General features: G+C 47.4%; 2 protein-coding genes across 6 annotated transcripts in view; one reads left to right on the top strand and one right to left on the bottom strand.

The window, feature by feature from the left end:
• Pomt2 (protein O-mannosyltransferase 2) overlaps positions 1-9310 on the bottom strand; it is a 39433-nt gene extending 30123 nt beyond the window's left edge. For both annotated transcript variants that reach the window (XM_026400735.2, XM_026400738.2), the window contains exons 1-2: positions 8820-9310; positions 1519-1603 (exon numbers count right to left, since the gene is read on the bottom strand). In XM_026400735.2, coding sequence (XP_026256520.2) covers positions 1519-1603; positions 8820-9310 — 576 coding nt within the window. The remainder of the gene's footprint in view (positions 1-1518; positions 1604-8819) is intronic.
• Positions 9311-9379: 69 nt separating this feature from the next.
• Gstz1 (glutathione S-transferase zeta 1) lies at positions 9380-21675 on the top strand. 4 transcript variants are annotated; one of them, XM_026400756.2, is made up of 9 exons: positions 9380-9548; positions 13191-13242; positions 15196-15263; positions 15811-15891; positions 16219-16344; positions 18241-18319; positions 18780-18832; positions 19450-19499; positions 20172-21674. In XM_026400756.2, the coding sequence occupies exons 1-9, from the start codon at positions 9534-9536 to the stop codon at positions 20296-20298; spliced, it is 651 nt and encodes a 216-aa protein (XP_026256541.2). In that variant the 5' UTR covers positions 9380-9533; the 3' UTR covers positions 20299-21674. The 4 variants fall into 4 exon arrangements, with proteins under 4 accessions (XP_026256541.2, XP_077655581.1, XP_026256533.2 ...); XM_026400748.2 differs by lacking the exon at positions 9380-9548 and adding an exon at positions 12595-12918 and having other exon boundaries at positions 20172-21675; XM_077799455.1 differs by lacking the exon at positions 15196-15263 and having other exon boundaries at positions 20172-21675.
• Positions 21676-24128: the final 2453 nt, after the last annotated feature.

Below are 24128 nucleotides of genomic sequence, written 5' to 3'. Positions count from 1 at the left end.
TTGGTTTATTGAAAGGAAACTCAAGTTCCAAGTCATGATGAGGAGGGAGAAAAGTGAGCAAGTAGCTACACACCAGGAATAAGGAGAAGGGAAGAAAATATGAGAGGAATGAAGATAGACATTTCCCCAGGGGAGAAAAGAAAAAAATGCCAGTTTCCCATCTGCAAATGGAGCTACAATAGCACCTCTTTTATCAGGTTGTCTGGGGTTTACATGAGACAGGACATCACCGCTCTTCTCTTTATTGTTCTTGTGTTGTAAAGCGGATGGGAAGAGGCATGACATTTTCTGTCCTTTCCCAATTTCAAAATAAGCCACTTGTCCTACCTCTTTCTCCACCCCTGCTTCCTGCAGGGACCTTCACCTGGTCTCTAGCCTATGCTCTCAAATGCCCCACGCCCACCTGTCACAGATCACTACTCTTGCCCCTGTCTCTGCCTTCATCCCAAGCACTGCTTGCTCCAGGATCACTTCACCCTTCAGCATGGGCCAATTCCGGCCCTTGGTGTCTAGGATCTGGTTCTCCAGCAAGGAGAGGCGCCAGAGTGCATGCCAGGGCTGACCCACGGGCCTTCTCAGAGATGCTTGTTTTTAAAAGAATAAAGGAATCTAATTGTAGAATTTCTAATTTAAAAACACATAAGAGGAACAGGTCAAAGAAAGTGTATGCAGGAGTGGGAGAAGAAAAGAAGTTTTCTTCCATGTGGGCAGTCAGCTCTTCTAAGCTATTTCTGCTTTGTGCAATATACTCCTTCTATTCTTTTATTGTTTTAAAAATTGAAATAAAGTTTACTTAATATAAAATTCACCACTTTAGCATAACCAATCGGTGGCTTTACATATATTTACAAGGTTGTACAATCATACCAGTAACTAATTCCAGAACACTTCACCACCCAAGAAGAAACCTCATACTCATCTGCAATTGCTCCCTAATCCTCCCTCCCCTCAGACCTGGCAATCACTAACTGACTTTCAGTCTATATGAATTTGTCTATTTTAGATATTTCATAATATAATATACAGCCTTTTGTGTCTGCCTTCATATATTCAGCATGACATTTTCTTTTTTTAATACTTTTTGTTCAATGGACCTTTTTATTTTTTTTAATTTATTTGTATGTGGTGCTGAGAATCGATCGAACTCAGTGCCTCACACATGCTAGGCAAGCACGCACGCTACCACTGAGCCACAACCCCAGCCCTTAGTATGACATTTTCAAGGTTCCATGTTGTAGCATGTATCAGAACTTTATTCCTCCTCATGACTCAGTAATATTCCATCGCAGAGATATAACTCATGTGTTTATCTCTCTACTAGTGGAGAGACTCTCTCTCTCTTTCTGAGCCCAGAGGATCCCTAAAACCATCTATGATTTCATATGAAAGTTGCTGATCTGGAATGTCAGGGAATTCTGTCAGAAAAGTCTAAAGTCCAAGAATTAAGTTCAAAATCAACACCTGGCTCCAAGACCTAGGAACCACCCGAGGAAAGCTGCTATTCGCCATGCTGCTCACCTTTCCCAGAGGCGGGTGCACGTCAAAGAAGAAGGTGCGGTTGATATAGTAACTTCCCATTTTTCCAAAGTGAGTCTCATCCCAACTAAAGGAAAAACAGAATGCCTTAATAACACATAGTTAAAATCACAGTTAAGACTAAAGACAATGAGTTTCAAGCATTAACAAGAAAATGTGGATTTAAAAAATATTTGTGATACAAGTGATTTGAGAAAGCAGGGCATTAAGGTGGTTATTAACCTTCATTTTGAGAGATAGGAGAAAGGTTAGCAAATATTTATCAACCAGTGACTATAAATTTAAGTTAAATATATACTTATTCAGTATTTTGAGTTTTTATCTATTTATTTTAAAAAGGGTAGAGTTGTCCTGTATGGGAAGGTTTGTATGTATGAGTTTTCTTCTGAGTCTGTGACCTTATGACTCTGAGACTCTCTGCTACTGAAATGTACATTACATGTACTATGCCATTGGGCAACTGGTCACAGAGAGCCGTCATACCATGACGGCCACAGGACTCTGACTTTGCTCAGCGACCTTGAGATGAGCAATCTGCTGGGCTCTGACTGACCTTGTGGAAAAACTGAGCATTTTTAGTATGAACATATCTAAAACTTGTCCTCACTGCATAAGTTATTTTATAAGTGAATCTAATACATTTGCTTTTACAAATGTGAAGTTTTGTTCTTCTATACACCACATAAGCTTTTTTATATCCTACATGAGGACTTTAAGCCACGTCACAGCCACATCACCCAGGAGAGCCTGGCCACTTCTGTTCATTATTCTCTTCCTGAAGCTCAAAGGAGGGGTTGTTCTCTAGTGACTGTCCCACCCAGGCCAGCTTCCATGAGCAATCACTACCAACCTAATACATCAGGGGCAAACTGCTTTTCCAAAAATTTATAATAATATATATATATATATATATATATATATATATATATATATACACACACACACATACATACATATATATTTTTAACTCGGTAGGCCCACCCAGTAAATGGAAAGGGCATACACATGCTTTTGCTAAGTACGCTGACATTAGATGAGGACAGTGGCATAGTCACTCCAGAGGCCAAGGCAGAATGAGTTCAAGTCTCAGCGAGTCAGGGAGGGAGGCTTTAAGCAACCTAGTGAGGCCCTGTCTCAAAATAAAAAATTAAAGGGCTGAGGATGTAGCTCAGTGGTAAAGCACCCTGGACTCAACTCCCAGAATGGGGGGGGGGGATCCTGCCAGAGACAGTGGGAGGAGGGAGAAAACAAACTCTGAGCAGTGTAACAAAACAGATTCGCAGAGAGAAGAGAGAGATGCAGCCACAGCTCCAACACTGACTAATGGTGTGACAAGATCACACACTTGCTCCAGCCCTCTTTCCTCCCTCAGTACCGCCATGCCCCACACTCCCAGGGAGCTATGAGGACTCAACTCAGATAATGCATGTGAAAGAAACCTGTGGACTGGAAGCTATCACACATCCCAGGTACTATTTCTTTCTTTCTTTTTTTGGTACCAGGGATTGAACCTAGGAGCGCTGAACCACTGAGCCACATCCCCAGACTATTTATGTTACTTTATTTTTTATTTCTGAGACAGGGTCTCACTAAGTTGCTCTGGGCTTCACTAAATTGCTGAGGCTGGCTTTGCACTTGCAATCCTCCTGCCTCAGCCTCTAGAGTTCTTGGGATTACAGGTGTGTGCCACCATGCCCTGCTTGTGGTTTGAAGCTGGTTTGGGAACAGACTGACAAAGGGGCATGAGACTTTCACTTCAGAAGCTTGCCAACAAAATCAGCAGTAACATCCACATTGCCTCTTGGCTTTCTTTCACTGCTTGTGCTGGGAGAGACAGTTCTCCATGACTGTCGTGCTCCTACAGGCCTCGCAGGATATACTGAGAAGGCAAGGCCCTGACCCATCTGTACCCAGGCCATTTCTCCTGGTCTATATTGACAGCAAGCAACCCTGGGGAAGCACTAAGCTCTCCTCTGGGACAGAGAGTAGCCTGCTTACTGCCTGCTGTAAAACGGGGGACTCCCCAGCTCAGTAATGTTCACCAGGTGGGTACAGCCACCACACAGCAAGCACTCATCCACACGCATGGCACCACATGGGACTCTGGGGGGTGGGGTCGAGGCCAACATGTTGATGCTCACTCGTTCTGCTTGCTGTGCCATGAGAAATAAAGTTCTTTGCCTCTGATCCAGGACTTTGACTTCTGCCAATGTCCAGATAACAGTGACAGATTAACTTGTGAGTTTTTAAGTCAGCTAAAAAAATATCCTAGCTCCTGACAGTTTGGGAGGTCAAACATAGGATAATGAGACACACACCTTTCTGAAAAATCATGGCCTGAGTTAGGAATATGAGAAATCTTCTAGAACCTGTAGCGAATGTTCTTGCCCAAATGGTGGGCAGTGGGAGTAGTAAGAATCCTCACTGTCCCCTTACTAAAGAAGCTGACTGGGGAGAGGCAGGGTTAAGATGGTGCCTGAAAGTTCTCTGGGTTATTACTCAGTCTCCTCTAGGCAAAAGAAAGAAGAGTTGTGATCATGACAGTAGAGTGACAAGCCTAGCAGCCCTGTCAAAGGGCAATATGAAGTGACTGCTGAGTCAAGAAGTCTCCAAAGCATCAATAAATGATTCAGCAGAAGGTCATGCTATTCAACACAGAACTTCCATTAAAATGACAATATTGAAGATCCTTGGGCAAGCTGTGTACTCAAGCCAAAAGTAAATATGCCTTGCATACTGGCTCTGTGTCACCCTCTCCCTTTATGTGCTCTGGTTCCTCCCCCTCTACCACAACCTCAGCTGCTTTAAAGAGTAAGATGATTAAAGGCAGGGCCAAAGTTTCCATGACCCCAAAGGAAACAGAAGGCCACACACACCCATCCTGGAATGCTGAGGACCTCCAGGAAGCCCTCCAAATTCAGGAAGCCCTCTATTGTATAGGAGTCACATCTCCCGCCAGCCAGTCCCATGGCTGGAGGAACAGGAGGGGGTGCAAGGCTCAGGGTTTACAAAGGCACTAAGGATTGTAGGGACAGCCACTAGTTAGTTGTGCAGCAACTAAAAGAAAGGGGTCCCCAAACCCAAGGAAGGGCTCACCAGACACTAGGAAAAACAGTGAGGAAAATGTAAGGGGTTAAGGAAGAAAAGAAGGGCCCAGGAGGAAAGAACCTCTCTCTCTGCCCCTCATATCCAGCACCCCACACTCTGGGAAGTGGCATAATCTCAGGGTGGTGCCTGATGCAGGCCTATTAGACTCATTACCTCAAGGTGTGGGGTAGGGGTGGGAAGAAGTGCCTGAATTCAACTGACAGGGCTTGAATTCCCCATAGAGAAAGAAAGTTAGAGTGACCTTGTGGTTAAGCTCTTTGTGCCACTTCAATATGGCATCCACTGCTGAGTGTATAGACTATATTGATCCCACAAGTGTCAAAGAGGATTATCCCATTCAAGGACTGCTGTGTGTAGAGAGGTGATCCTGTCTGTATCCTCCTAGTTGTCCAGGAGAAAGAAAGAAAACTCTGGGAAAGGGAAATCAGCTTTAAAAACTGGCTGGCTGGTGGAATACTGATTCGCCAGGACAACAGCCCCACCTGCTGGACAAATGCACCAAGTACATCTGTTTTTAAAGGGGCAGCTATTAACATACTGAACTCCTTGAAATGAGTATCCAGTTCTCTCTGGCTTGACATTCCTACTTTGGAGAAGGTTCACTTGGAATTTAAAGCTAACAAGGGAAGGGCTCTGTGTCCTATGAAAATGGTACATACAGGAGGATAGCCAGCCTGGAGGCACCTCAGTTTTACATTAAAGGGGCAAAGAAACCATTTCCCACTCCTCTCCCTAAAGCATGGCAACTAGCTCAGGGGAACCCTTGATTCACCGAGGTTCCCCAAAATGCTTGTGCCAGGGCTGGGGCTGTACTCAGTGGCAGAGCACTTGCCTAGCACAGATGAGGCACTGGGTTCAATCCTCAGCATCACATAAAAAGTAAATAAATAAAATAAAGTTATAAAAAATATATTTTAAAAATATTTTTAAAAAATGCTTGGGCCTGGTTCACTGATGGTTAGGCTGTTAAAAGCTGATGATATCCATTGAGGAGCAGCAATCATTCAGCCCCAGTGACAACTCTGGACGGCCAACTTGATACACCAGTTGGAAGACTCAATGCTGAGAGGTTAAAGACATTTCTCCATGAAACCGAAAACTAGGGGAGCAAACTGCGGCTGTCTACTGATGGACAGCCTGGATCATTTACTCATGCAGGTGCCCACAGTCAGGGCCAGTATGCTGACAGGACTATGCAATCAAGCTGTTGATCAAGCCTGCACCAGCTGAACTACAGCCATGGCCACCTGGATTTATCAATGAACTGGGTGTGAAAATGTATTTGCCATCATGAACTAAGCACAAAATAAAGGACCACAGGTGTTGAAAACCATCCTGCATGCCACACTCCTGCCAAAAGTTGGCCTGCCTGTCTTGCAGTGAAGGAAGCCAGAATGCTTGGGGCATTGACCTTGCCTGCTCCCAGGAACTTTGTTCCCTTCTTGGAACTATCACTGGTACCTCACTGCTGCTGGTACTTCTTCAGGTCCAGTGATGTGGCTGTTTTAGTCCAGCCATCTGACTCTGTGGACCTTGAAACTATGTCATGTTTTCAGCTTTCCAAACCATCTACAGTCTGACAGTGGATCGATTTTTTGACACAATGGCCACCCAACAATGGGTCAATAGACAAGGTATATTTCATAGATAACCACTTTCCCTATTATCCACAGGCATCTGATATTGTCAAGCATTTTATAGTCTCCTCAGAGATTTATGACTCCATCACCTCCTTTTGGCCTGTACAGTCTGGTCATCTAATGCAGTCCTTCTCAGAAAGGTTCATCTCCTCTTGGTCACCAACTGGGTAATGATCAGGAAAAGGGGTGGAGTTATATAAACCTATTTGGAAAAACTGAAATTTCTCTGAGCATGATTTGTTTGTCTTTCTCCTCAGAGAAGCCCCAGATCAGCTGGGGAGGGTGGAGAAGGGTCTACAGGATTCAAACTTAATTCTAGTTTAGTCACCTGGATGGTCTTGCTGGAGTGACACCATCGAAGAGCATGAACATAATGACCACTTGATTCAGTTCTCTGCTCTTCAAGTGGCTCACATGTGCCATGTAGAAATATAATGAGTCTCTCTAAATTTTCTAACAATGCTCATATCAGAAATGTCTAGATATTGGTAAAGGATAAATGGGGAAAAGGTGATGGGACACACAAATTATGTGCAGTGGTAGGAAATAAACAAACCAAGACGCTAGGGAAGGAACACCTTAGATCTCTGGAGATATAAAGTGAAGTGAAACGATGCTCTTTGTGCCCAAGTCCAGCAACAAAACCTGGAAAAAAGACTCAGATGGTCCACCTAAGTCAGGTGATAGCTGAAGCTGACAATCTGACCTGTGGCTGAGTTTCATGCTATGAAAATAGGAAAACTCATGTGGATGTGACTATTGATGTACCTGATGACATCCACACTTTCCTCGTATGTGTGCAAATACATAGAAAAGAACAACCTTCTGTCAATCTGATACCAATCATATGCTTCCCCTGATGTACTAGGGGCCTTGGATTATGCCTTGTACAAAGACTAAGACTGCAACTATTTAGTGACACTTCCCATATGGCTTAACTAGATCAACATAATAGTGATCTAAATCAAATCTGATGGTGATACAAATAAAATTTAACAAAGTTCTGAACTGAGTGACCTGTGCCCCTTCAGGTAGTATGTTAAGGAGATAAGGAGGAATGAGCCACAAATGTCTTTCCATTGGGCATGGAAGTCAGACTTTTTTTTATGTGGGAGTGGGTATTGTCATTATTGACAGAAACAACAAATATTAGAGGTCAATTTAAACTCCTAAACACAGATCATAATGGACAGGCCTTAGAACTACATCTCAGTTGTCTAAAATAAGACTCAATGGTCCCCTGATCAATTCACTGGTGGCTGAAAGACCAGGACCCTGGAGGCCATAGTTGAGGTAAATACTGAAGGCTGGCCTCATCCTGCTTCTTGGAGTCCCATGAATGCTGTATGAAACAGATTAAAGAGATTTGATTTGGCCCCTGCCTCTGTCATCTGTTGCATATTTATGTGAAAATCTAATAAAAGCCAAGACAGTGTAGAATTGAGGGGTGAGAAGACCATTGGGAAAGAGTCGACCATCCATGTTTCATGCACCCACAAGTCTTGCTATGTATACCAAGAATGCAAGACCGTACTTGTGCTTGACAGGGTCATTTCTCAGGGTTTTATTTGCAACAAACAATCTGGAAAGAAAAGATAACATCTCTCTCCTGGACAAAGAGTAGGCTTGCTCACTGCCTGTGATAACACAGAAGATTCCCCAAGCTTGCTAGCCTTGATGCAACCCATGGTGTTATGCAGCCCATAGCGTCACCCTGTGGGACCTGGAGAGCAAAGGAAACTGACTCCATTATGCTGATACTCTTCCTGCTTTCTGTAATAGTCTTTTATCTCTAACGCAAGAGCATCACATCTTCTGCCAGCAGTCACCAAACAAAAACGTGTCATGGCTAATTCATTAATGTCAAAGTAGGGCAACCCTGACAGTTTTCTATATGGCTTTTTGGTCAGTAGGTTACATTTCTGACATTCTCTGCTAATTTTCTCTTTAGTAATACTGAGAAAACATGCTGTCACTTGGCCAGACAAATCAACCCTTTTCAGATCATATAAAACTTCTCCTTCTAATTAACAACTTTGTAAGCATCTGTGTCATAAAAAATAAAACTTTCAAGAAAATAAATCTTTTCTCACAGGACAACCCAGACCTACCTCCTAGAATACTTGTCACCACCCCTCGACACTGATGTGCAGGATTTAAGTACCCAGTAAGGAATGTTCCTTTCTGCTGATGCCTGCACATCCTGCAGATGAGGAACTCAGGCCTTGGGAATTCTATACCAAGAATTTCCAATTCTTTGTAAAGATCAGAGCACCTTTACAGTTTGAGAATGAAGTGAAACATTCCAGCATTACCAATGAGGACTGCTTCTTCAGATCCCACTGTCCCCCATCGGAGCAAACCCATTCCACCCAGACTGTACCTCGCTGCAAATCAACCCACTAGTTCTCCCTCCACAGTGGACCCACTGATCCTCCTGTGAATCCCGCCTCCTCCGTACCCCCGGGCCAATCAGAGGGCGGCGTCTCTCCTCCCGGTTGCCATAGTGCCCGCCGAGTCCCTCCCATCACTCACCAGATGTGCGCCGGCTGGTCCAAGCGGTGGAAGCGGGTGGCAAAGGACAGCAGCGTCACCAGGGCCAGCAGGGCCCACCGGCCGACCGCCTTAAAGAGCCGCGAGGCCCTAGCAGGCCGTTTGGGGTTTCGTGCTGCAGTCTCAGCAGCCACGTCCCGACCCACGACCCTAGCAGCCTGGGACCCGCAGCGGCCCCTCCGGAATCGCAGCTCGGACCCTGCCAGGCCTCCGCCTAGGGCCGGCGGCATCCTCCCCCTCCTCAGGATCACCCTTCGGCCCAGAGGCACGCTTTGTCTTGTCAGCCGGCCCGCTGAGGAGTCATTAGAGGGCGGCTCGGGGTGCCCTGGGAAATGTAGTTCCCGCCGCTGGTAGCGAAACGCAGGGCCCCGGCCTCTGGGTGGGGCGGGAAGCGTGGTGGCCGCCCGGGCCACTAGGAGGCGGCAAGAGGCGCAGAGCATAATGGGAGGACGCGAAGACTGGGACCTGTTCATGAAACTGCAACTCCCAGCAGCACTGGGAGCGAGAGCAGGGGCGGCGGAGGGACGGCGGGGCGGAGCCAGCCAAAGACGGCAGGGAAGTCCATTCCAGCCCGACCTCGCTTTACCCAGACGAGGGCCAAGGTCTAACTCGTAAGGGTCTCACAGGGCCTCAATCGTCGGCCAGTCCCGGGAGCGAACTTTCTCAGCTGGAAGAGGGAGTCTCCCGAAGTGCGAGATGCAAGCTGGGAAGGTCTGTGCCAAGCTCTGGGGGAGCGGGTCGTCTAATTAGTAAACGTGGATTAAAGCTGGGGGCGGGGCCAAGGGTGCGCCTCTTTGCCCCGCCCACGGCTCCCACAACGACTCCCGGCGAGCCTTTCGTCGCGCCGGACACTCTCTGCGCCTGCGCGCTGCCCGCTAGGCCATTGGGCCAGACAAGTTAGGGCTGGTGGAGGCGCTCCTGGAGGAGCCTGCGCGGCGAAGCCCGCTCACACCGCTTTCTGTTCTCGTCCTCCTTGTCCGTAACTACGCGGACGTCTTCTAGGGCTTCCAAAGGACGACCCTCGTTTCCCCGTTCCACGCTTTCTGCGTGTTCCTCTCTCCGCTGGTCATCCTAACAATTGACTGATGGCCTTCAAGGAAAGTTTGCATTTTAAGAGCACCAAGGGAGAGGGGAGCGGTGGCACTTGAAGCCTTCATAGTTTGGGGAGCTTCCCAGCTTTAACCTGCATTTCCCCCGAGCCTTCATAGACCCCCCATATCACCTTCTGATAAAACGGGCTGAGAATATGTTTTATAAGCGACTCACGTGAGTCTTGAGGGCTCTGAAGTTTGAGAACTGCTGTTACAGCTCCTTAGGGAAGGTGGCCCATCAGCTGGGACGTCACCTTGATAATGTATAGCCCTCCCGCTCCCAAATGGAATTTTAGGAGTCTTTAAAAACCATGTCTAAGAGATGGCTTTAAAACAGCTGAGGGTGTAACAGCATTCACCTAGCGTGTATGAGGCCTTGCGTAGGATCTCCAGTACCGCAACATAAATAAAAATTTGCCAGAGTGATTGGAAGGCATCTTTGAATTCCTGAATTCTTCCAGAAGTGCTGGTGAAATGGACACTCTACTTGAGCTTAACATTTAGCTGTACAAGTGCAAAAATGAACAAGGAATAATTAACAGTAGTACCCCTTTATCTGTTTTCTCTTCCCATGGTTTGTTATCTGGTCAGCTGTGGTCCAAAAATATTAAAGTGGAAAATTCCATAAATAAACAATTCATAAGTTTAAATAGCAGTCCTTGCTGAATGTTGTGTGGAGATCTCACCATCCTGCCTGTAGTGTAGTGAGTCCTTGCTTTGTTCTGCATATCCAGGCCTTGTAGGCTACCTGTTGTTGGTCACTTTCTAGCTGTCTTGGTTACCAGGTAGGCTTCAGAGGTTCAGCCGTACCTTTGTTCAAATAATGCTTATTTTACTTAATAATGGCCCCCAAACTGAAGAGTAGCAATGTTGGAATTTTATCACAGTATGCTATTATAAGTATTCTATTTCATTATAATCAGTGTTAATCTTTTACTGTGCCTAATTTATAACTGACCCTTAGGTATGTATTTATGTATAAGAAAAAAAAACATAGTATATATAGGATTTGGTACCACATGTGGCTTTCAGCTACAGTAAAGGTCTTGGAACATATCCCTCAAACAATAAGGGGGTACTACTGTATATAGTTATCACTAGTAAGAGAAAGTGCAGAAGTTTCCTACTTATGGCTCATAGTGGAGGGCAGTGGAATTTACTGTGACTTTGGTCATCCTTAATACATGTCAAAGGTGTAACATTCAGTCATTAGGTGAGGCATTTCTTCAGTGATTCTAACCTCAAGTCTGATTCTCTAGTAGTTAATCCCTCACAGCAGTCCCTGTTTGTTGTTCCTGGAGGCCCCTCCAGCCTAGCTAGATAAGGAAAGGAATGCATCTCCAAATAAAATCTAATTGTGGCTGCCCGACTTCTTTGCAAAAGACACTTTTTGCCTATCACCTGCTCTCTATGCCAGGACCATCTTTGCCATACCCACAAAAGGTACTTAGAAGACAGGCTGGTACTCCTAGGCTTGGGAACCACTTTGGGAGAGCTTGGGTACCCACTTGTGTCCTTGCCCACCTAGAAGAGTGCATTGGTAGTGTAGGGATGAGGAAAGCAGGTTCAGATAGAAGTTTGGGGTACTGGGGTGGCAGAAGGGAGAGGAAACTTTGGTAAATGTCTGTAATCTGAGAGGTAGTAGACGGGTGATCTGAAAAACTTTACCATTTTCTCCCAGCCATATGAATATGTCTTTGGGAAGATTCATGAGTATTAATCACTGGTTACTCTTTCTTGGATCCCACTTTAAAATGCTGGTTATGCAAACAGCACCAGGGAAATTAAATTTGAGTTTCTTAAACCTCAGAAGAAAGGCCACACACTTTAGTTTTCTTTAGGAGCCTGAAGTTAGCAAAAATGAGAAAAATAGGCCAGGCATGAGCCATGGCAGAACACAAGCCCACAGTTATACAAAATCATCTAACACAAAGACTTATTTTATTTATAAAGTGCTAAAAATTTCATTTACACACAAAGATGGATATCCACCCCCACCCCAGGGGGCTGGGGATTGAACCCAGGGCCTTGCACCTGCTAGGTAAGCACCTACCACTGACCCCAGCCCCACACATAGGCATTTTGTAGACATGATAGGATGTCAAAATACAATATGTAAAAAATGCTGGCAGCACAATACTCTGTAAATTGTCAGTTGTTCCCCTTCATGATCAGTCTGTGATCTCAGATCTGTGGCTTACTGCTGTACCTGACATTTTGAGGAAGTATTGTACTGCTTATCTCTAGACTGGAAAAGATCAAAACCCAAATTTTGAAGTATGGTGTCCAAACCGAATACATATCTCTTTTACACCACTGTAAATTTGAGAAATCATTAAGTTGAACCACTGTTAAGTCAGGAACTATCTGTAGATCAACAGAAAATCTGAGAGCCAGATGGGACCTCCGAGCTGTTAGTTGCTACCTCACCTTTAGGGTGAATGGGCACATCTGCCAGCTATTTTTATAAGGCCATTTGGGAGTCAAAGTCTGGAGGGTGGGGATTAAAGGATATAGAAACCAAAGCATCAAAAAATCAGAATTCCTGGTCTTTTTGCCACTGCTGGCAGGGATCTCTGCCATCTTTTAGGGTGACTCTTTGTTTTACAGGCAAAGGAACTGAAGACTAGAGAAGGAAGGGATTTGTCCAAGGTCATGCAGGGCTGGGTCCTGCACTGGGTCTGGACCCCAGATATGCCAACTCCCTGCCCTCTGTGCCACACAAACTGCTGCCTCAAAGCCAGGCCACATTTTCTGCACAAAATACCAAACCTAGATCCACGAGGAACAAAACAAACTTCCCACAAGTTGGAAAGAGATGAACTTTGTGACCAGAGTCAAAGTTCCCTGAAGCCTGTTTAACCCAGCTTCCCCATTGGCTCATGGGACCAGCCCTTTCAGGGTTACTCCTCGTGCCCTGCAGCTCTGTGAGAGGGGACATTCCTTGGAAAGTCAAGGATCACCACAGAACCATGACAGAGTCTGGCAAGGTAAGGCAGGCCCCTGAAGTCTGCTGTCCCCGTGGTGGCTACTCAGACCTCAGGGACTCATGCCAACACAGTTGGGAGCCAAGGGACCTTATACAGCTCCCAGGGCCTCTGACCCAGTGAGCTCTAAATCGGCCCTAGGTTGCCCAAACACAGGCCTCAGGAAGGAGGCCTGGTGGTACCGGAAGAAGCAGTGGTGGCTCAAGAGACCCTCTCCTGGGGGGTGGAAACCTGTTGAACCTGGGTTAATACACACCCTTGTCCTCTCTCTTCAGCCCATCCTCTATTCCTATTTCCGAAGCTCCTGCTCATGGAGAGTTCGAATTGGTAAGAGCTGAGTGCCTTGTTGGGGGTCAGGTGGGGGAGAAGCCTCAGGTACGAAGCTGACCTGGGACAGAAGAGGTACTCTGTCAGACAGGACTTCACCCCTAGCAACCAGTATCCCTAGGCTCCTGGATGCCCTATCCCTGAATGACACCTCCACCCAGGAAGTCCAACAAGAACACACTGTGGGTGGGAGGAAGGGGGTTGTTTTTCTTCTTGGCACCGCTGCTTGCCCCACACTGTCCTCTAAAGCCCCTTAGCAACCATGCTTAAAACAGGTTGATAAATCCAGAGGTCCCTGGTAACCAGCAGAGGAACAGCTGGCCTCCCTGGTTCTTATTTGACATGGCAAATTAAATGTAGCTATCAGTGGCTTGGAGGGAGCAGAACTAGGGCCCTCTGGCTTAGTCCTGCACTGGCCCCTCCCTCCTCTAGCTTAACACAGCCCCTGACCAAAGTCATTCTTACAGCAGCTCTATTCATGACCTCTGCACTAAGTGCTTTTGTGTGCACAATTTCCTTTCATTCTGAAAGCCCGTAGGAGGGAGAAATTTATTGTCCCTGTTGTACAGATAAAGAAATGAGGCCCAGGAAGATAAATAACTTGCATCATGCAGCAACTAAGAAACCAAGCTGGCATTTGAACCACACAGTCTGGCTCCACAGTCCATCTGGTGGTGTTCATGCTGGGGATGCACCCAGGGCATGGGGCATGCTAAGCCCGTGAGCTACACCCCAGCCAAAAGCCCTGCTTTTAACTACTACAGTATGCTGCTTGTCAGATGGGGAAACAGCAGCGAGTGGCCCATTAAATTACTTGCCCAGGGCCATACAGCCACCTAATGAAGGTGATAAAATTTGAACCCAAGCAGCCTGGCCCCAGAGCCTGGCCGTAACTACAAAGCACAAAGCACTGTGTGACATAGCCTCTGCCCCCATTCCAGCTTGATTGGTGTCTGTGGAGTCAGTAAGCAGGAGGACCAGGGGCCAGGAGAAACCTTTCCTGCAAGTAGATGTCCCCTTCTCTGGGCCCTCGAGCCTGTGGCCTAGCTAAGCCAGAAGCAGAGCAGGAGGAGCGTTGTCTCTTTAGGGCCTTTATGCTTGGCCTCTCCACTTGACCTCAGCCACTTTCACTCTCCAGAGTGGAGCTGACCAGCACCAAAAAGGAACTTGGCCTATCACAAACTGTCCTCACACGTCACATCTTCCTCTCCTTGCTCCTTGGCACTTGCCAGAGACCAGCCATGACCATATTTTAATAGCCAAGCACACATGCGCGTACACGCCTGCACTCTTCTCCACTAGGGCTGGCCCTGGTATTTTTACCACCACCTTGCCAGATGGAAGGAAACCTGGCCCCTGGAGTCACTGCAAATGTTCCAAGACCACCAGAGAGCCTGGTGCCATCCTGGAATCTATAGTAAATGAGAACAGAGAGAATGGATTGGAAAGAGATTCTTCTCTAAATAGAAAACAAGCGTCAGTGGCCTGTGTGTGCTCTGTGTGGTCCTCTGAGCAACTTTCCTTTGCCCCTAGATGCCCTCTTGAGGGAAAATTGCATGTCTCCAACAAATCTGCCCCACTGCCACTGTTTAAAGCCTCAGAAGGGGACAGAGAAACAAGTCACATCCCTGCTGTCCCCAGAAACCACAGGGTGCCATGGCACACACCTTCATAGCACTATCCATGGGGCTTGAAGGCCTTGTTGCAAGGTCCAGAGGGTGAGGGCTCTAAGAGTTCAGGGGTGAGAAAGGTGGAGCCTCACACACCCAGGAAGAGTAGTGGTGGTAACAGGGAAAGCTGGACAGAAGGGGATAGTGCCAGGCTGTGTCTCTGCCATCCAGCAGTGTGGAGAAACCTCCCTGTTGGCAGCCTCATGTTACCCTTGGAGGGCTCTTTCTTTGATAATGTAGCAAGAAACTATCCCCTGACTCTCCTATCTGTGGTCTCTCCTAGCTTTGGCTTTGAAAGGCATTGACTATGAGATTATGCCCATCCATCTCACAAAGGATGGGGGGCAACAGGTAAGGAGGCTGCCCCTAGACCACAATGTGGGAATTAAACTGTAAAGAGACTAGATAGGGGGTCTGCCCCAATAAGTACACCTATGTCACATGGTCCCTATGGCTGGAAGGTGTTGTTGGCTGTCCCTTATGGGGCAAGATGGCAAACTGTGCAGCAAAAGGGACCCATAAGACAGGTCCAAGCTGCAGGCTCAATACTACAACCTTCATTCTCCAATGCCTGACTGTGGGGGGCAAGTGGGTCCTTGCCCCATAGTGGGTCCCCTGGATGGATGGATAGGGTAGGAGCTGCCTTGGAAGTCACAGTGTGAGATGCAGGGAAAGTCACATAGTCAGGCCATTGGGGAAAAGCCTAAAGCTCAGGAGCTGTTGGGGTTTCAGATAATGCACAGATCCCTCAGGGTTTAGCCTGGGCTTGGGAGCTAGGGTCTCCCCAGAGAACTGGGGGTATGGACAGATGGCAGGCCTGGGGTTTACCCACTTGCTTTGTCCTGCTCTAGCCAACTCAAGTCAGGCCATCTATCCAACTGGGTCCTTGTTTCCACAGTTTTCTAAGGAATTCCAGGCACTGAATCCCATGAAGCAGGTGCCAGCCCTGAAGATTGATGGAGTCACCATTGGCCAGTCAGTGAGTACAGGGCTTGGGGGAGGTGCATCACAAGAGCAGTATCCTGAATGAGAGGACATGATGTCTCTTTCTCACTTCTGTGTGTCCAAGGAGCCTAGCACATATAGGAGCCTGACAAACGTTTGTCAAAGGGAGAGAGGTTGGGGAGGTGAGGAGAGAGCTGAGCATGTGAGAAACCAAATCGGTCCAAAAAGCTTTCCAGGGCTCTAGCTGAGGAGGTAAAGGAAGTGGTGGTGGCATTGGAGAAGGAGGAGGAGTTTGTGGGCCCTCTACCCTCTGGTCCAGACGTCCCAGGCTCTCTCCCTGACTCTTGTCCTCTCTGGACAGCTGGCCATCATTGAGTACCTGGAGGAAACTCGGCCCACTCCACCACTCCTGCCTCAGGACCCAAAGAAGAGGGCCAGCGTGCGCATGATTTCTGACCTCATCGCTGCGGGCATCCAGCCCCTGCAGGTGAGGCCCTTGCACACCTCTCATGCTCGCCCTCTCACACACTGACTGGTGAGCCCTCGGTGGGGTGTCTAGCTTGGAAGTGGGTAGCAGGAAAACAGAGAAGGACTCTCAGGGACTTTGACCTAGATCACAAGGCTGAAGCAGGCAGGAATCCCAGAAATCCTCCACCGAACTGTGTTCCAAGAAGCCCTTGGTTTCCAAGGATTCATCTAGAGGGGCTCAATGTGGGGAAGGGGCTGGGTGGTGGGCTCAGGTCCAGGCCTCTGGCTTTAACCTGAGCAGCCTCCTCTCAGCCGTGCTATGTCATATACAGACACATCTCATTTTACTGCTCTTGGTTTCCTTGAGTTCTGCAGATTCGTTTTTTTTTTTTCTACAAGTTGAAAGTTTGAGGCAATATTCTTTGATCAAGTCTATCAATGCCATTTTTCTAACAGCTCATTCAATGTTAGCATTTGTAGCAACAAAGTATTTTTCAATTTAAGATGTGTACATTCTTTAGACATACTGCTGCTGCATACTTAATAGACTACAGTATCATGTAAACAAAACTTTTATAAGCACTGGGAAACCAAAAAATCAATGTGACTTGCTTTATTGCCACATTTACTTTATTGCAGTTCCATCCCTATTATCACAAAATAAATAAGTAAATAAAACTGTTCATCTGTGCTAACTCCTGACTTTGGGAGGAAATAGCCCCAGAAAGTTGGAGCCAAGCCTACAGCATTTCCAAAGATGCTGTACTGGGATTCTCATAAGGTTTTTGTTTTTGTTTTTTAAAGTTTTCACAGGTAAAACAGAAAAGTAAGTATTAAAACTGATTTTCTGCTGAGTGTGGTGGTGCATGCCTATAATCCCAGCTGCTTACACAAGACTGAGAATGGAGATCCCATGTTCATGGCCAGCTTATGAAACTTGGCAAGATACTTTTTTTTTTAAAGGGCTGAGACTGGAACTCAGCAGTAGAGCACTTGCCTTGCATGTATGAGGTACTGGGTTCGAACCTCAGCACCACATAAAAATAAATAAATAAAATAAAGGTATTATGTCCAGGCTGGGGTTGTAGCTCAGTGGTAGAGCACTCACCTAGCATGGTGAGGCACTGGGTTTGATCCTCAGCACCACATAAAGATAAATAAATAAAAATACAGGCATTGTGTCCACCTACAACTAAAAAAAAAAATTTAAAAAGGTACTATGTTCATCTACAACTAAAAAATGTATATTAAAAAGGGGCTATAGCTCTGTAGTAGAGCACTGACTAAAATGTGCAAGGCCCTGGGTTCCATCCCTATTACCACAAAATAAATAGGTAAATAAAACTGTTCATCTGTGCTAACTCCTGACTTTTTGAGGAAATAGCCCCAGAAAGTTGGAGTGACAGCCAAGTGACACAGCGAATAACAGCAGAACAGGGACCAAGGCCAGGACCTCAGTGTACCTGTGCCCCACTCCCATGTCATCTTGCTGTTTTAATGAAGGGGATCACAGCAGACAGAATTCTGTTCTACTGATGAGGATACTGAAGTCCAGAAGTAAAGTGGCTCCAGGGGTACAGAGTTAAAAATCTCTGGAAGCCAGTTCTGTGCCCTTCCCCCACCCAGCCCCTCCCTCCTTACATGGCCCATGTGAGAGAGAAGCACTGGGTGTAAGACAAATAGGCCTCAGGTTATGGCTACACCTGCCACTACCAAGGCAGTGTCCTTTGTCCCTACTCTTGCTCATCTCTGCCAGAATCACATGGCTTCCAGACTATGAGCAGCCTGAGAAGGTGTGCTGGGATGGCTGCCTCCAGGAGCAAATAGGAACTGAGCTTCTCTGAGCAGGGTGTGGCTGAGGGGAAGACCCAAGCCAGCTCCCAAAGCAGACACAGATTTTTCTTGGGCTACACAGAACCTGTCTGTCCTGAAGGAAATGGGACAGGAGAACCAGCTGCCCTGGGCCCAGAAGGCCATCATTTCTGGCTTTGATGGTGAGTTCTCACTCCTGTGAGCTGCCCCAAAGTGACCACTTAGAGAAGTAACCCTGGAGCACAGGGCCCTGGGCACCTGAACCAGGCTGCCAGGCTGCTTCTGTCTCAACAGTGGTGTGGGAGGAGGCAAGCCCAGCTTCTGTTTTACTGCTTTTCCTTCCCCATTCAAGAAACCAAGACCACAGAGCGCCAGCCAGTTAATGTGGGAGCAGCTGCCTTGGCCAGCTGCAGGTCTTGCCCATCTGGTCAGTGAGATGGCAGCTGGACTTGAGGGGCCCAGGGAAATATCAGCCTGTCCCTAGAAACTCTCCAGTCCTGACTGCCTCATTCCCTCCAACACCCATGCCACAACCTGTCACTCAGACAGCCACCCATTTTTATAACTTTGGAGATAAGGCCCAAAAGGCTGATGTCCCATCTCTGTGCCCAGAGTAAAATTGCTCTTGTGGCCTCCCCACAGCTCTGGAGCGGGTCCTGCAGAGCACAGCGGGGAAGTACTGTGTGGGAGACCAGGTGAGTGTCCTCAGACCTGCCCTCAGCAGCCTCCCCCTCATGCTGACCCTAGGTTTTCACTCTCCCATGTGGACTCATCCATCTCCTCCTGCTCTGGGCAGGGAGCTTCCTGCGGGGAGCTCTACTCACCCGCTAAGAGGACTGAGGGGTCCAAGCCAGAAGACCACACCTCAGAGAGGAGAGAAGGGCCAGGCCACAGATGAGGGACTAGGCTATTTGATGGATTCCTTCTCTCCTAATTCTGAGATTCTAGGATTCAGGTACCTGACTCCCACAGGCTCAGGCCCTGGACCTGTGCTAGTTCTGGTTCCTAAGCGCCTGGTGGGGGTGGTTTAACAAGCACAGTAACAGCCATCAAACCCTCAAGCTTTCTTTGGCTACCCACAGAGTCACTGCAGTATAGCCTAGAATAAGTGCTGCCATTCTGGGGGACAGAGCCAGGCAGATCCTGGGGAGATAGGGTGAGTGGGGTGGTAGGGATGGCTGGGAAAACTGAAGCAGATGGGAACATCAAGGGCTGACCCCTCTAAGGGCTGACCCCTCTAGTGCAGTAATAGAACACACCCAGCAAGTCTGAGGTTTTCATCCTGATGTGAACCCGCCTGACCTTCTTTCAGGTGTCTATGGCTGATCTGTGCTTAGCGCCTCAGGTGGCAAATGCTGAAAGGTAAGAGAGCTCCCCCACTCTTCCTTCTCCTGGTTCTGCCCAGTCGGGCCTTCTACTTTAGCTACTGAAGTAGCATCTAATGCAAACCCCTCTTCAATTGACCAGGCAACCACTGCCACACCGCAACAGTCCCCTCAGCCTTGGAAAGACAGGGTGGAAGAAATCAATGAAATGCCCTTACCATGCCCACTGCACTGTATTGACAGCTCGTCCTTTTAGGAGGAGGTGGCTCACCTTACGGACACCCTGTTGTCTCTAGACATGTTGTCTGTGCCCAGCAAAAAAAAGGTCAACCTCTGCTTTCCTTCAGTGGCGCTTCCATAGAGCATGAATAGGTTCCTCTCTGGAAGGCATCATGCTAGGTACTAAGGACATGAAATATGTGACTCATTCCCTATTTGTGATATATAAATGCCTAGCACTGGACTTTATACATAATAGGTTCTCAATGATTTCTTAGATAGGAATACTAGGTAACAGAGATGCCAAATGATACTACACCAGACCTACCCATACCCAGAGAGCTACCCATGATGGGCTGCCTCCTTGTCCTTCCCTGGCCAGCCCCATGGACTCCATCCAGCCCTACCTCTCTGCTTTCCTCACTTACCCATAGGGCAGTCTCCCCATGTCCCTAGAAACCCTGACTTACAAGGTGTTTCTCTGCCACAGGTTCAAGGTGGATCTCACCCCTTATCCTACCATCAGCCGCATCAACAAGACACTGCTGGCCTTGGAGGCCTTCCGGGTGTCTCACCCCTGCCGGCAGCCAGATACACCTGCTGAGCTGAGGGCCTAGCTCCCAGACCTTGCCACATTGGCACACAGACAGGGAGGGCACACAGGAGTGGATACTGGGTGGGCTTAACAGGCCTAGAAATAAGTCTTAACTGGGCAGAAGAGCCTTTAGCCCTTGAACTTCAACGCTAGACCTGGTGCTGCCTCCCCCACAAACCTTGTTGTACTTCAGTCTTCTCATCTGTCAAGTGTCAGGAGGTGGGTGGGCAGAAATGTTATCTGCTGTTTATGTCACAGGGCAGTCACAAAGCCAAAATAAGAATATGGATTAAAATGCCACAGTTACCAAAGTACCCTCAGACAGCCTTACTGAACTGACTTAGAGAGTGCCCCAACTGGAATTTGGCCATTAACTGCAGCCCAGGCCTCCAGTTTATTAAGACTGAGCGGGGCGGGGCGGGGGGTTGGTTAATGGCAGAGTGCTTGCTAGCACACACGAAGCACTGGGTTCGATCCTCAGCACCACATAAAAAATGAAATAAAGATATTGTGTCCACCTACAACTAAAAAATAAATATTAAAAAAAAAAGACTGAGCTGGATTCCAGAATTTGAACATTCCCCCAGCTGGAACACCCATGGGCTCAAGAGGGGAAGTTAGTCAGCCACTTGCCTACCCTGTGGCAGGCCTGACCCTGAAACTCAAAGGCATAAGCCCAAACTGCTGCTGGAGAGAATCAGGATCCAGGGAGAGAACTGAGCAGGAAGGAAGGCACCTAGCTACCAACAGGAGTAGGAGCGGTACCATCACTGAATGTTCTGCTTCCATACCCAGAAGCCAGCTGGTGCTCTCAACCCAGGCCCTCACCTTCAGGGGCAGAATTCTCTGGACCCAGTTCCAGGGTTAGGGATTTGGGTAAATCCAGCCATGAGTGGTCTTACAAACAGGAGATAGGCTACACGGGCAGTGTGAACTGTCACTATGGTCAACTTGAGCTTAGGAAACCAGCTACGTGATATGGGCAGCCAGTCAGAATGAATTCGCATCCTCCTTCCCGTGATCGGAGAGGCTCTGCCGGTCACTTTCGTAGTGACCTAGATATTGCCCCTATCCTCGAAGTAGCAGAATGTGTCTTCAGACAGGCGTGTAGCCCCATGGATTGAGCTGTGCTCACCTGTTCCTTTGTGATATTACTCCTTTGCCCTGTTTGGGATAGAATGTTCCTTGGAAACATCCTTTGTGTGTCCCCTTCTCTTGCCCTGCCTTTGGGTGTGGCCTTCCTAGATGTCACTCAACCTGCTGACAGCAGACATCACAAAGCTAGACTCAACCCCCTGAAACCTAACCCCTGCCTCATTTGAACGGTTTCTCCTCAATAAAAGGGTTCAGCATGTGCTGGCGCTCGCTCTTTCTATAGACTGAGGAGCCGACACAGGACCCCAAAGAAAAAGGTATGTCTGTCTCTTGTGTGGTTATTTCGTGCAGCCCAGTTTCCCTGGAGTGACCCTGAGTGTTTTTTGTGGTGAGGAATGCGACAAGGTGACAATTCATGTTAGGCTGTGCTAGAGAGAGCATGTCCCCATCCTTGGCAGTGCTCACAAAGAACCAGGATCAATTCTTGGCAGAGACATTGTAGGAAGATCAACGACTGGAGGCAAAACAAGATGACTTTTAATGACCCACACCTGAGATTCCATTTCTCCTGCATGGCTGAGTTTGAACAGGGAACTAAGGTCTACACGACTATTTCAAATGGAAGCCACCTTTCTCAACCATGTGTCCCTTTTCTGCAGCCCAATCCTAGGACACCTAGTTCTCCTTTCTCATCCTGAGTTCTTTTGTGGCCTTTCCTCTCAAAAAACCTTGGTTCCAAGCTCCAGAATAACCAAAGTGGGCCATTCTGTTTCCCAAGGCAGGTTTGTCCCTGCAAAGCCAGAGAGAAGTAGAAGAAGGTAGGCAAAACAGTGGTGCCTCCAGTACTGCCTGCTGCCATCTGGACCCTTATAGATTACTGCATCCTTGCCTGACTGACAGGACCTGCCTGATTATTTGTTTTTTTTTTAATATTTATTTTTCAGTTTTCGGCAGATACAACATCTTTTGTTGGTATGTGGTGCTGAGGATCGAACCCGGGCCATACATGTGCCAGGCAAGCGCGCTACCGCTTGAGCCACATCCCCAGCCCCTGCCTGATTATTTGGTAAAGGACTAATTTCATCCCAGAAACCAGGGATTGTCACCTCCTGATATTAGGATGACTGAAATTGATGGTGATTAAAATTCCTGTGGATTTTGAAGGGAAATTGAGCTCATAGGAAAGGGGGAGACCCCCTACTTCAGGCATATTCCTACCACTCCCATGGCAGCATGGCTCCCTGGACCCAGAGAGACAGTGGGAGCACTGCATAGAGGAGCAGCAAGCCAGCCTCAGGTCAGCCTGGCCAGATGGGCTGCTGCCACCACTTTCCTAGGAGTAAGGCAGGTGGCCCAGCCCCTCACTAACAGGTGCCTTTGTGAGCCCAACTCATCCAAAAAGATTTCCAGCCTGGCTCAGGCTAGCAGGTGCTCCCACTGCACTCCTCTTCCCAGCCTCATCTGTAGGCAACAGGAAAGTTCAAGAGACTTCTGGGAAGCAAGATAACTAGTTAGAATCCACAGGTAGGACAGAAACACAGCCTGAGACCACTCCCTGTTCCCTGTATGATTCTGGAGAAACTAGGTTGGAGGGGGCAACCTGCAATTGTCCCAGAAGGAAACAGTCTGGTTTCCTGCTCCATCTAGCAGTAGACTTCACCAACAGGGAGGAACCCTCCAAGGTGACTCTCAAAGCTGGGAGCCAGAATGTGTGCAGGTGTGATGTGGACCTATGACAGACATGGACCCTGTGGTTGCTGACTTTTTGTCCCTCCGCTAACTCCTTAAAGTGTGACTGGCTCTAACTTTATTGCTCTACTGGGCGTTTTATTGTCTATCTTCTTGTGTGTTTGTTCCAAGATGACTTCCGGAAGCTGACTCAGGTCTCCTCCTAGATAGCATGAAGACATTAACCTGTTCATCCTGGGGCTCCTTCAGCCATCCCCAAACTGGTAGCAAGACCTTTATGGATTTTAAGGAAATCTAAATTGGGTAAAAAGGATACAGTCTCCTTTATCAAACAGTATTTAAAAACCATCCCTCATCTAAAGCACAAAACTCAGTTTACATATTCTTCTCATAGTCCAGGTCTTATTTCAACAGAAATTTTCTGATATACATTAAATATAATGTGAAAAATCAGTCCCAGGTTGGGGACTGGTAAAGAACAAATTTTATAGCTTTTACTCTGGACTCAGCATGAAATCATCAGAGATCCTTGGAGTCACTGACATTTCAGTGAGACACTCTATATTATTTTTTAGATATTTATTTTTTATGTGTAGATGGACACAACACAGTGCCTTTATTTTTATGTGGTGCTGAGATCCTTGGAGTCACTGACATTTCAGTGAGACACCCTGTATTAATCAAGAGTTCTCCAGAGAAACAGCACCAGTAGGCTACATGGGGGAGGTTGGAGGTGTGTATGTTACATGGAATTTACTTATGCAGTTATAGAAGCCAAGAAGTCCCATTGTCTGCCATCTGCATGCTAGAGACCCAGGAAAATGGGTGACAATTATAATTGAGTCCAAAAGCCTGAGAATCAGGAGTCACTGGTGAAGGGTCAGAGAAAATGAGATGAGCCATTCAAGCTGAAGAGTGAGGCAGGAAAAAGAGAGGGTGAATTCCTCCTTTCTCTACCTTTTTTTTTTCCAGGCCCCAGTGGATTGGATAATGCCCACCCACATTGGGGAGGACAATCTACCTTATTGAATCCATCATTCAAACACAAACTTCATCAGAGACATTCTC

The sequence above is a fragment of the Urocitellus parryii genome, chromosome 6 (genome assembly GCF_045843805.1).
Source record: "Urocitellus parryii isolate mUroPar1 chromosome 6, mUroPar1.hap1, whole genome shotgun sequence".
Classification (NCBI taxonomy): domain Eukaryota; kingdom Metazoa; phylum Chordata; class Mammalia; order Rodentia; family Sciuridae; genus Urocitellus; species Urocitellus parryii.
Note: the sequence above shows the minus strand (reverse complement) of the source record. Positions and strands in the feature narration are given on the sequence as shown.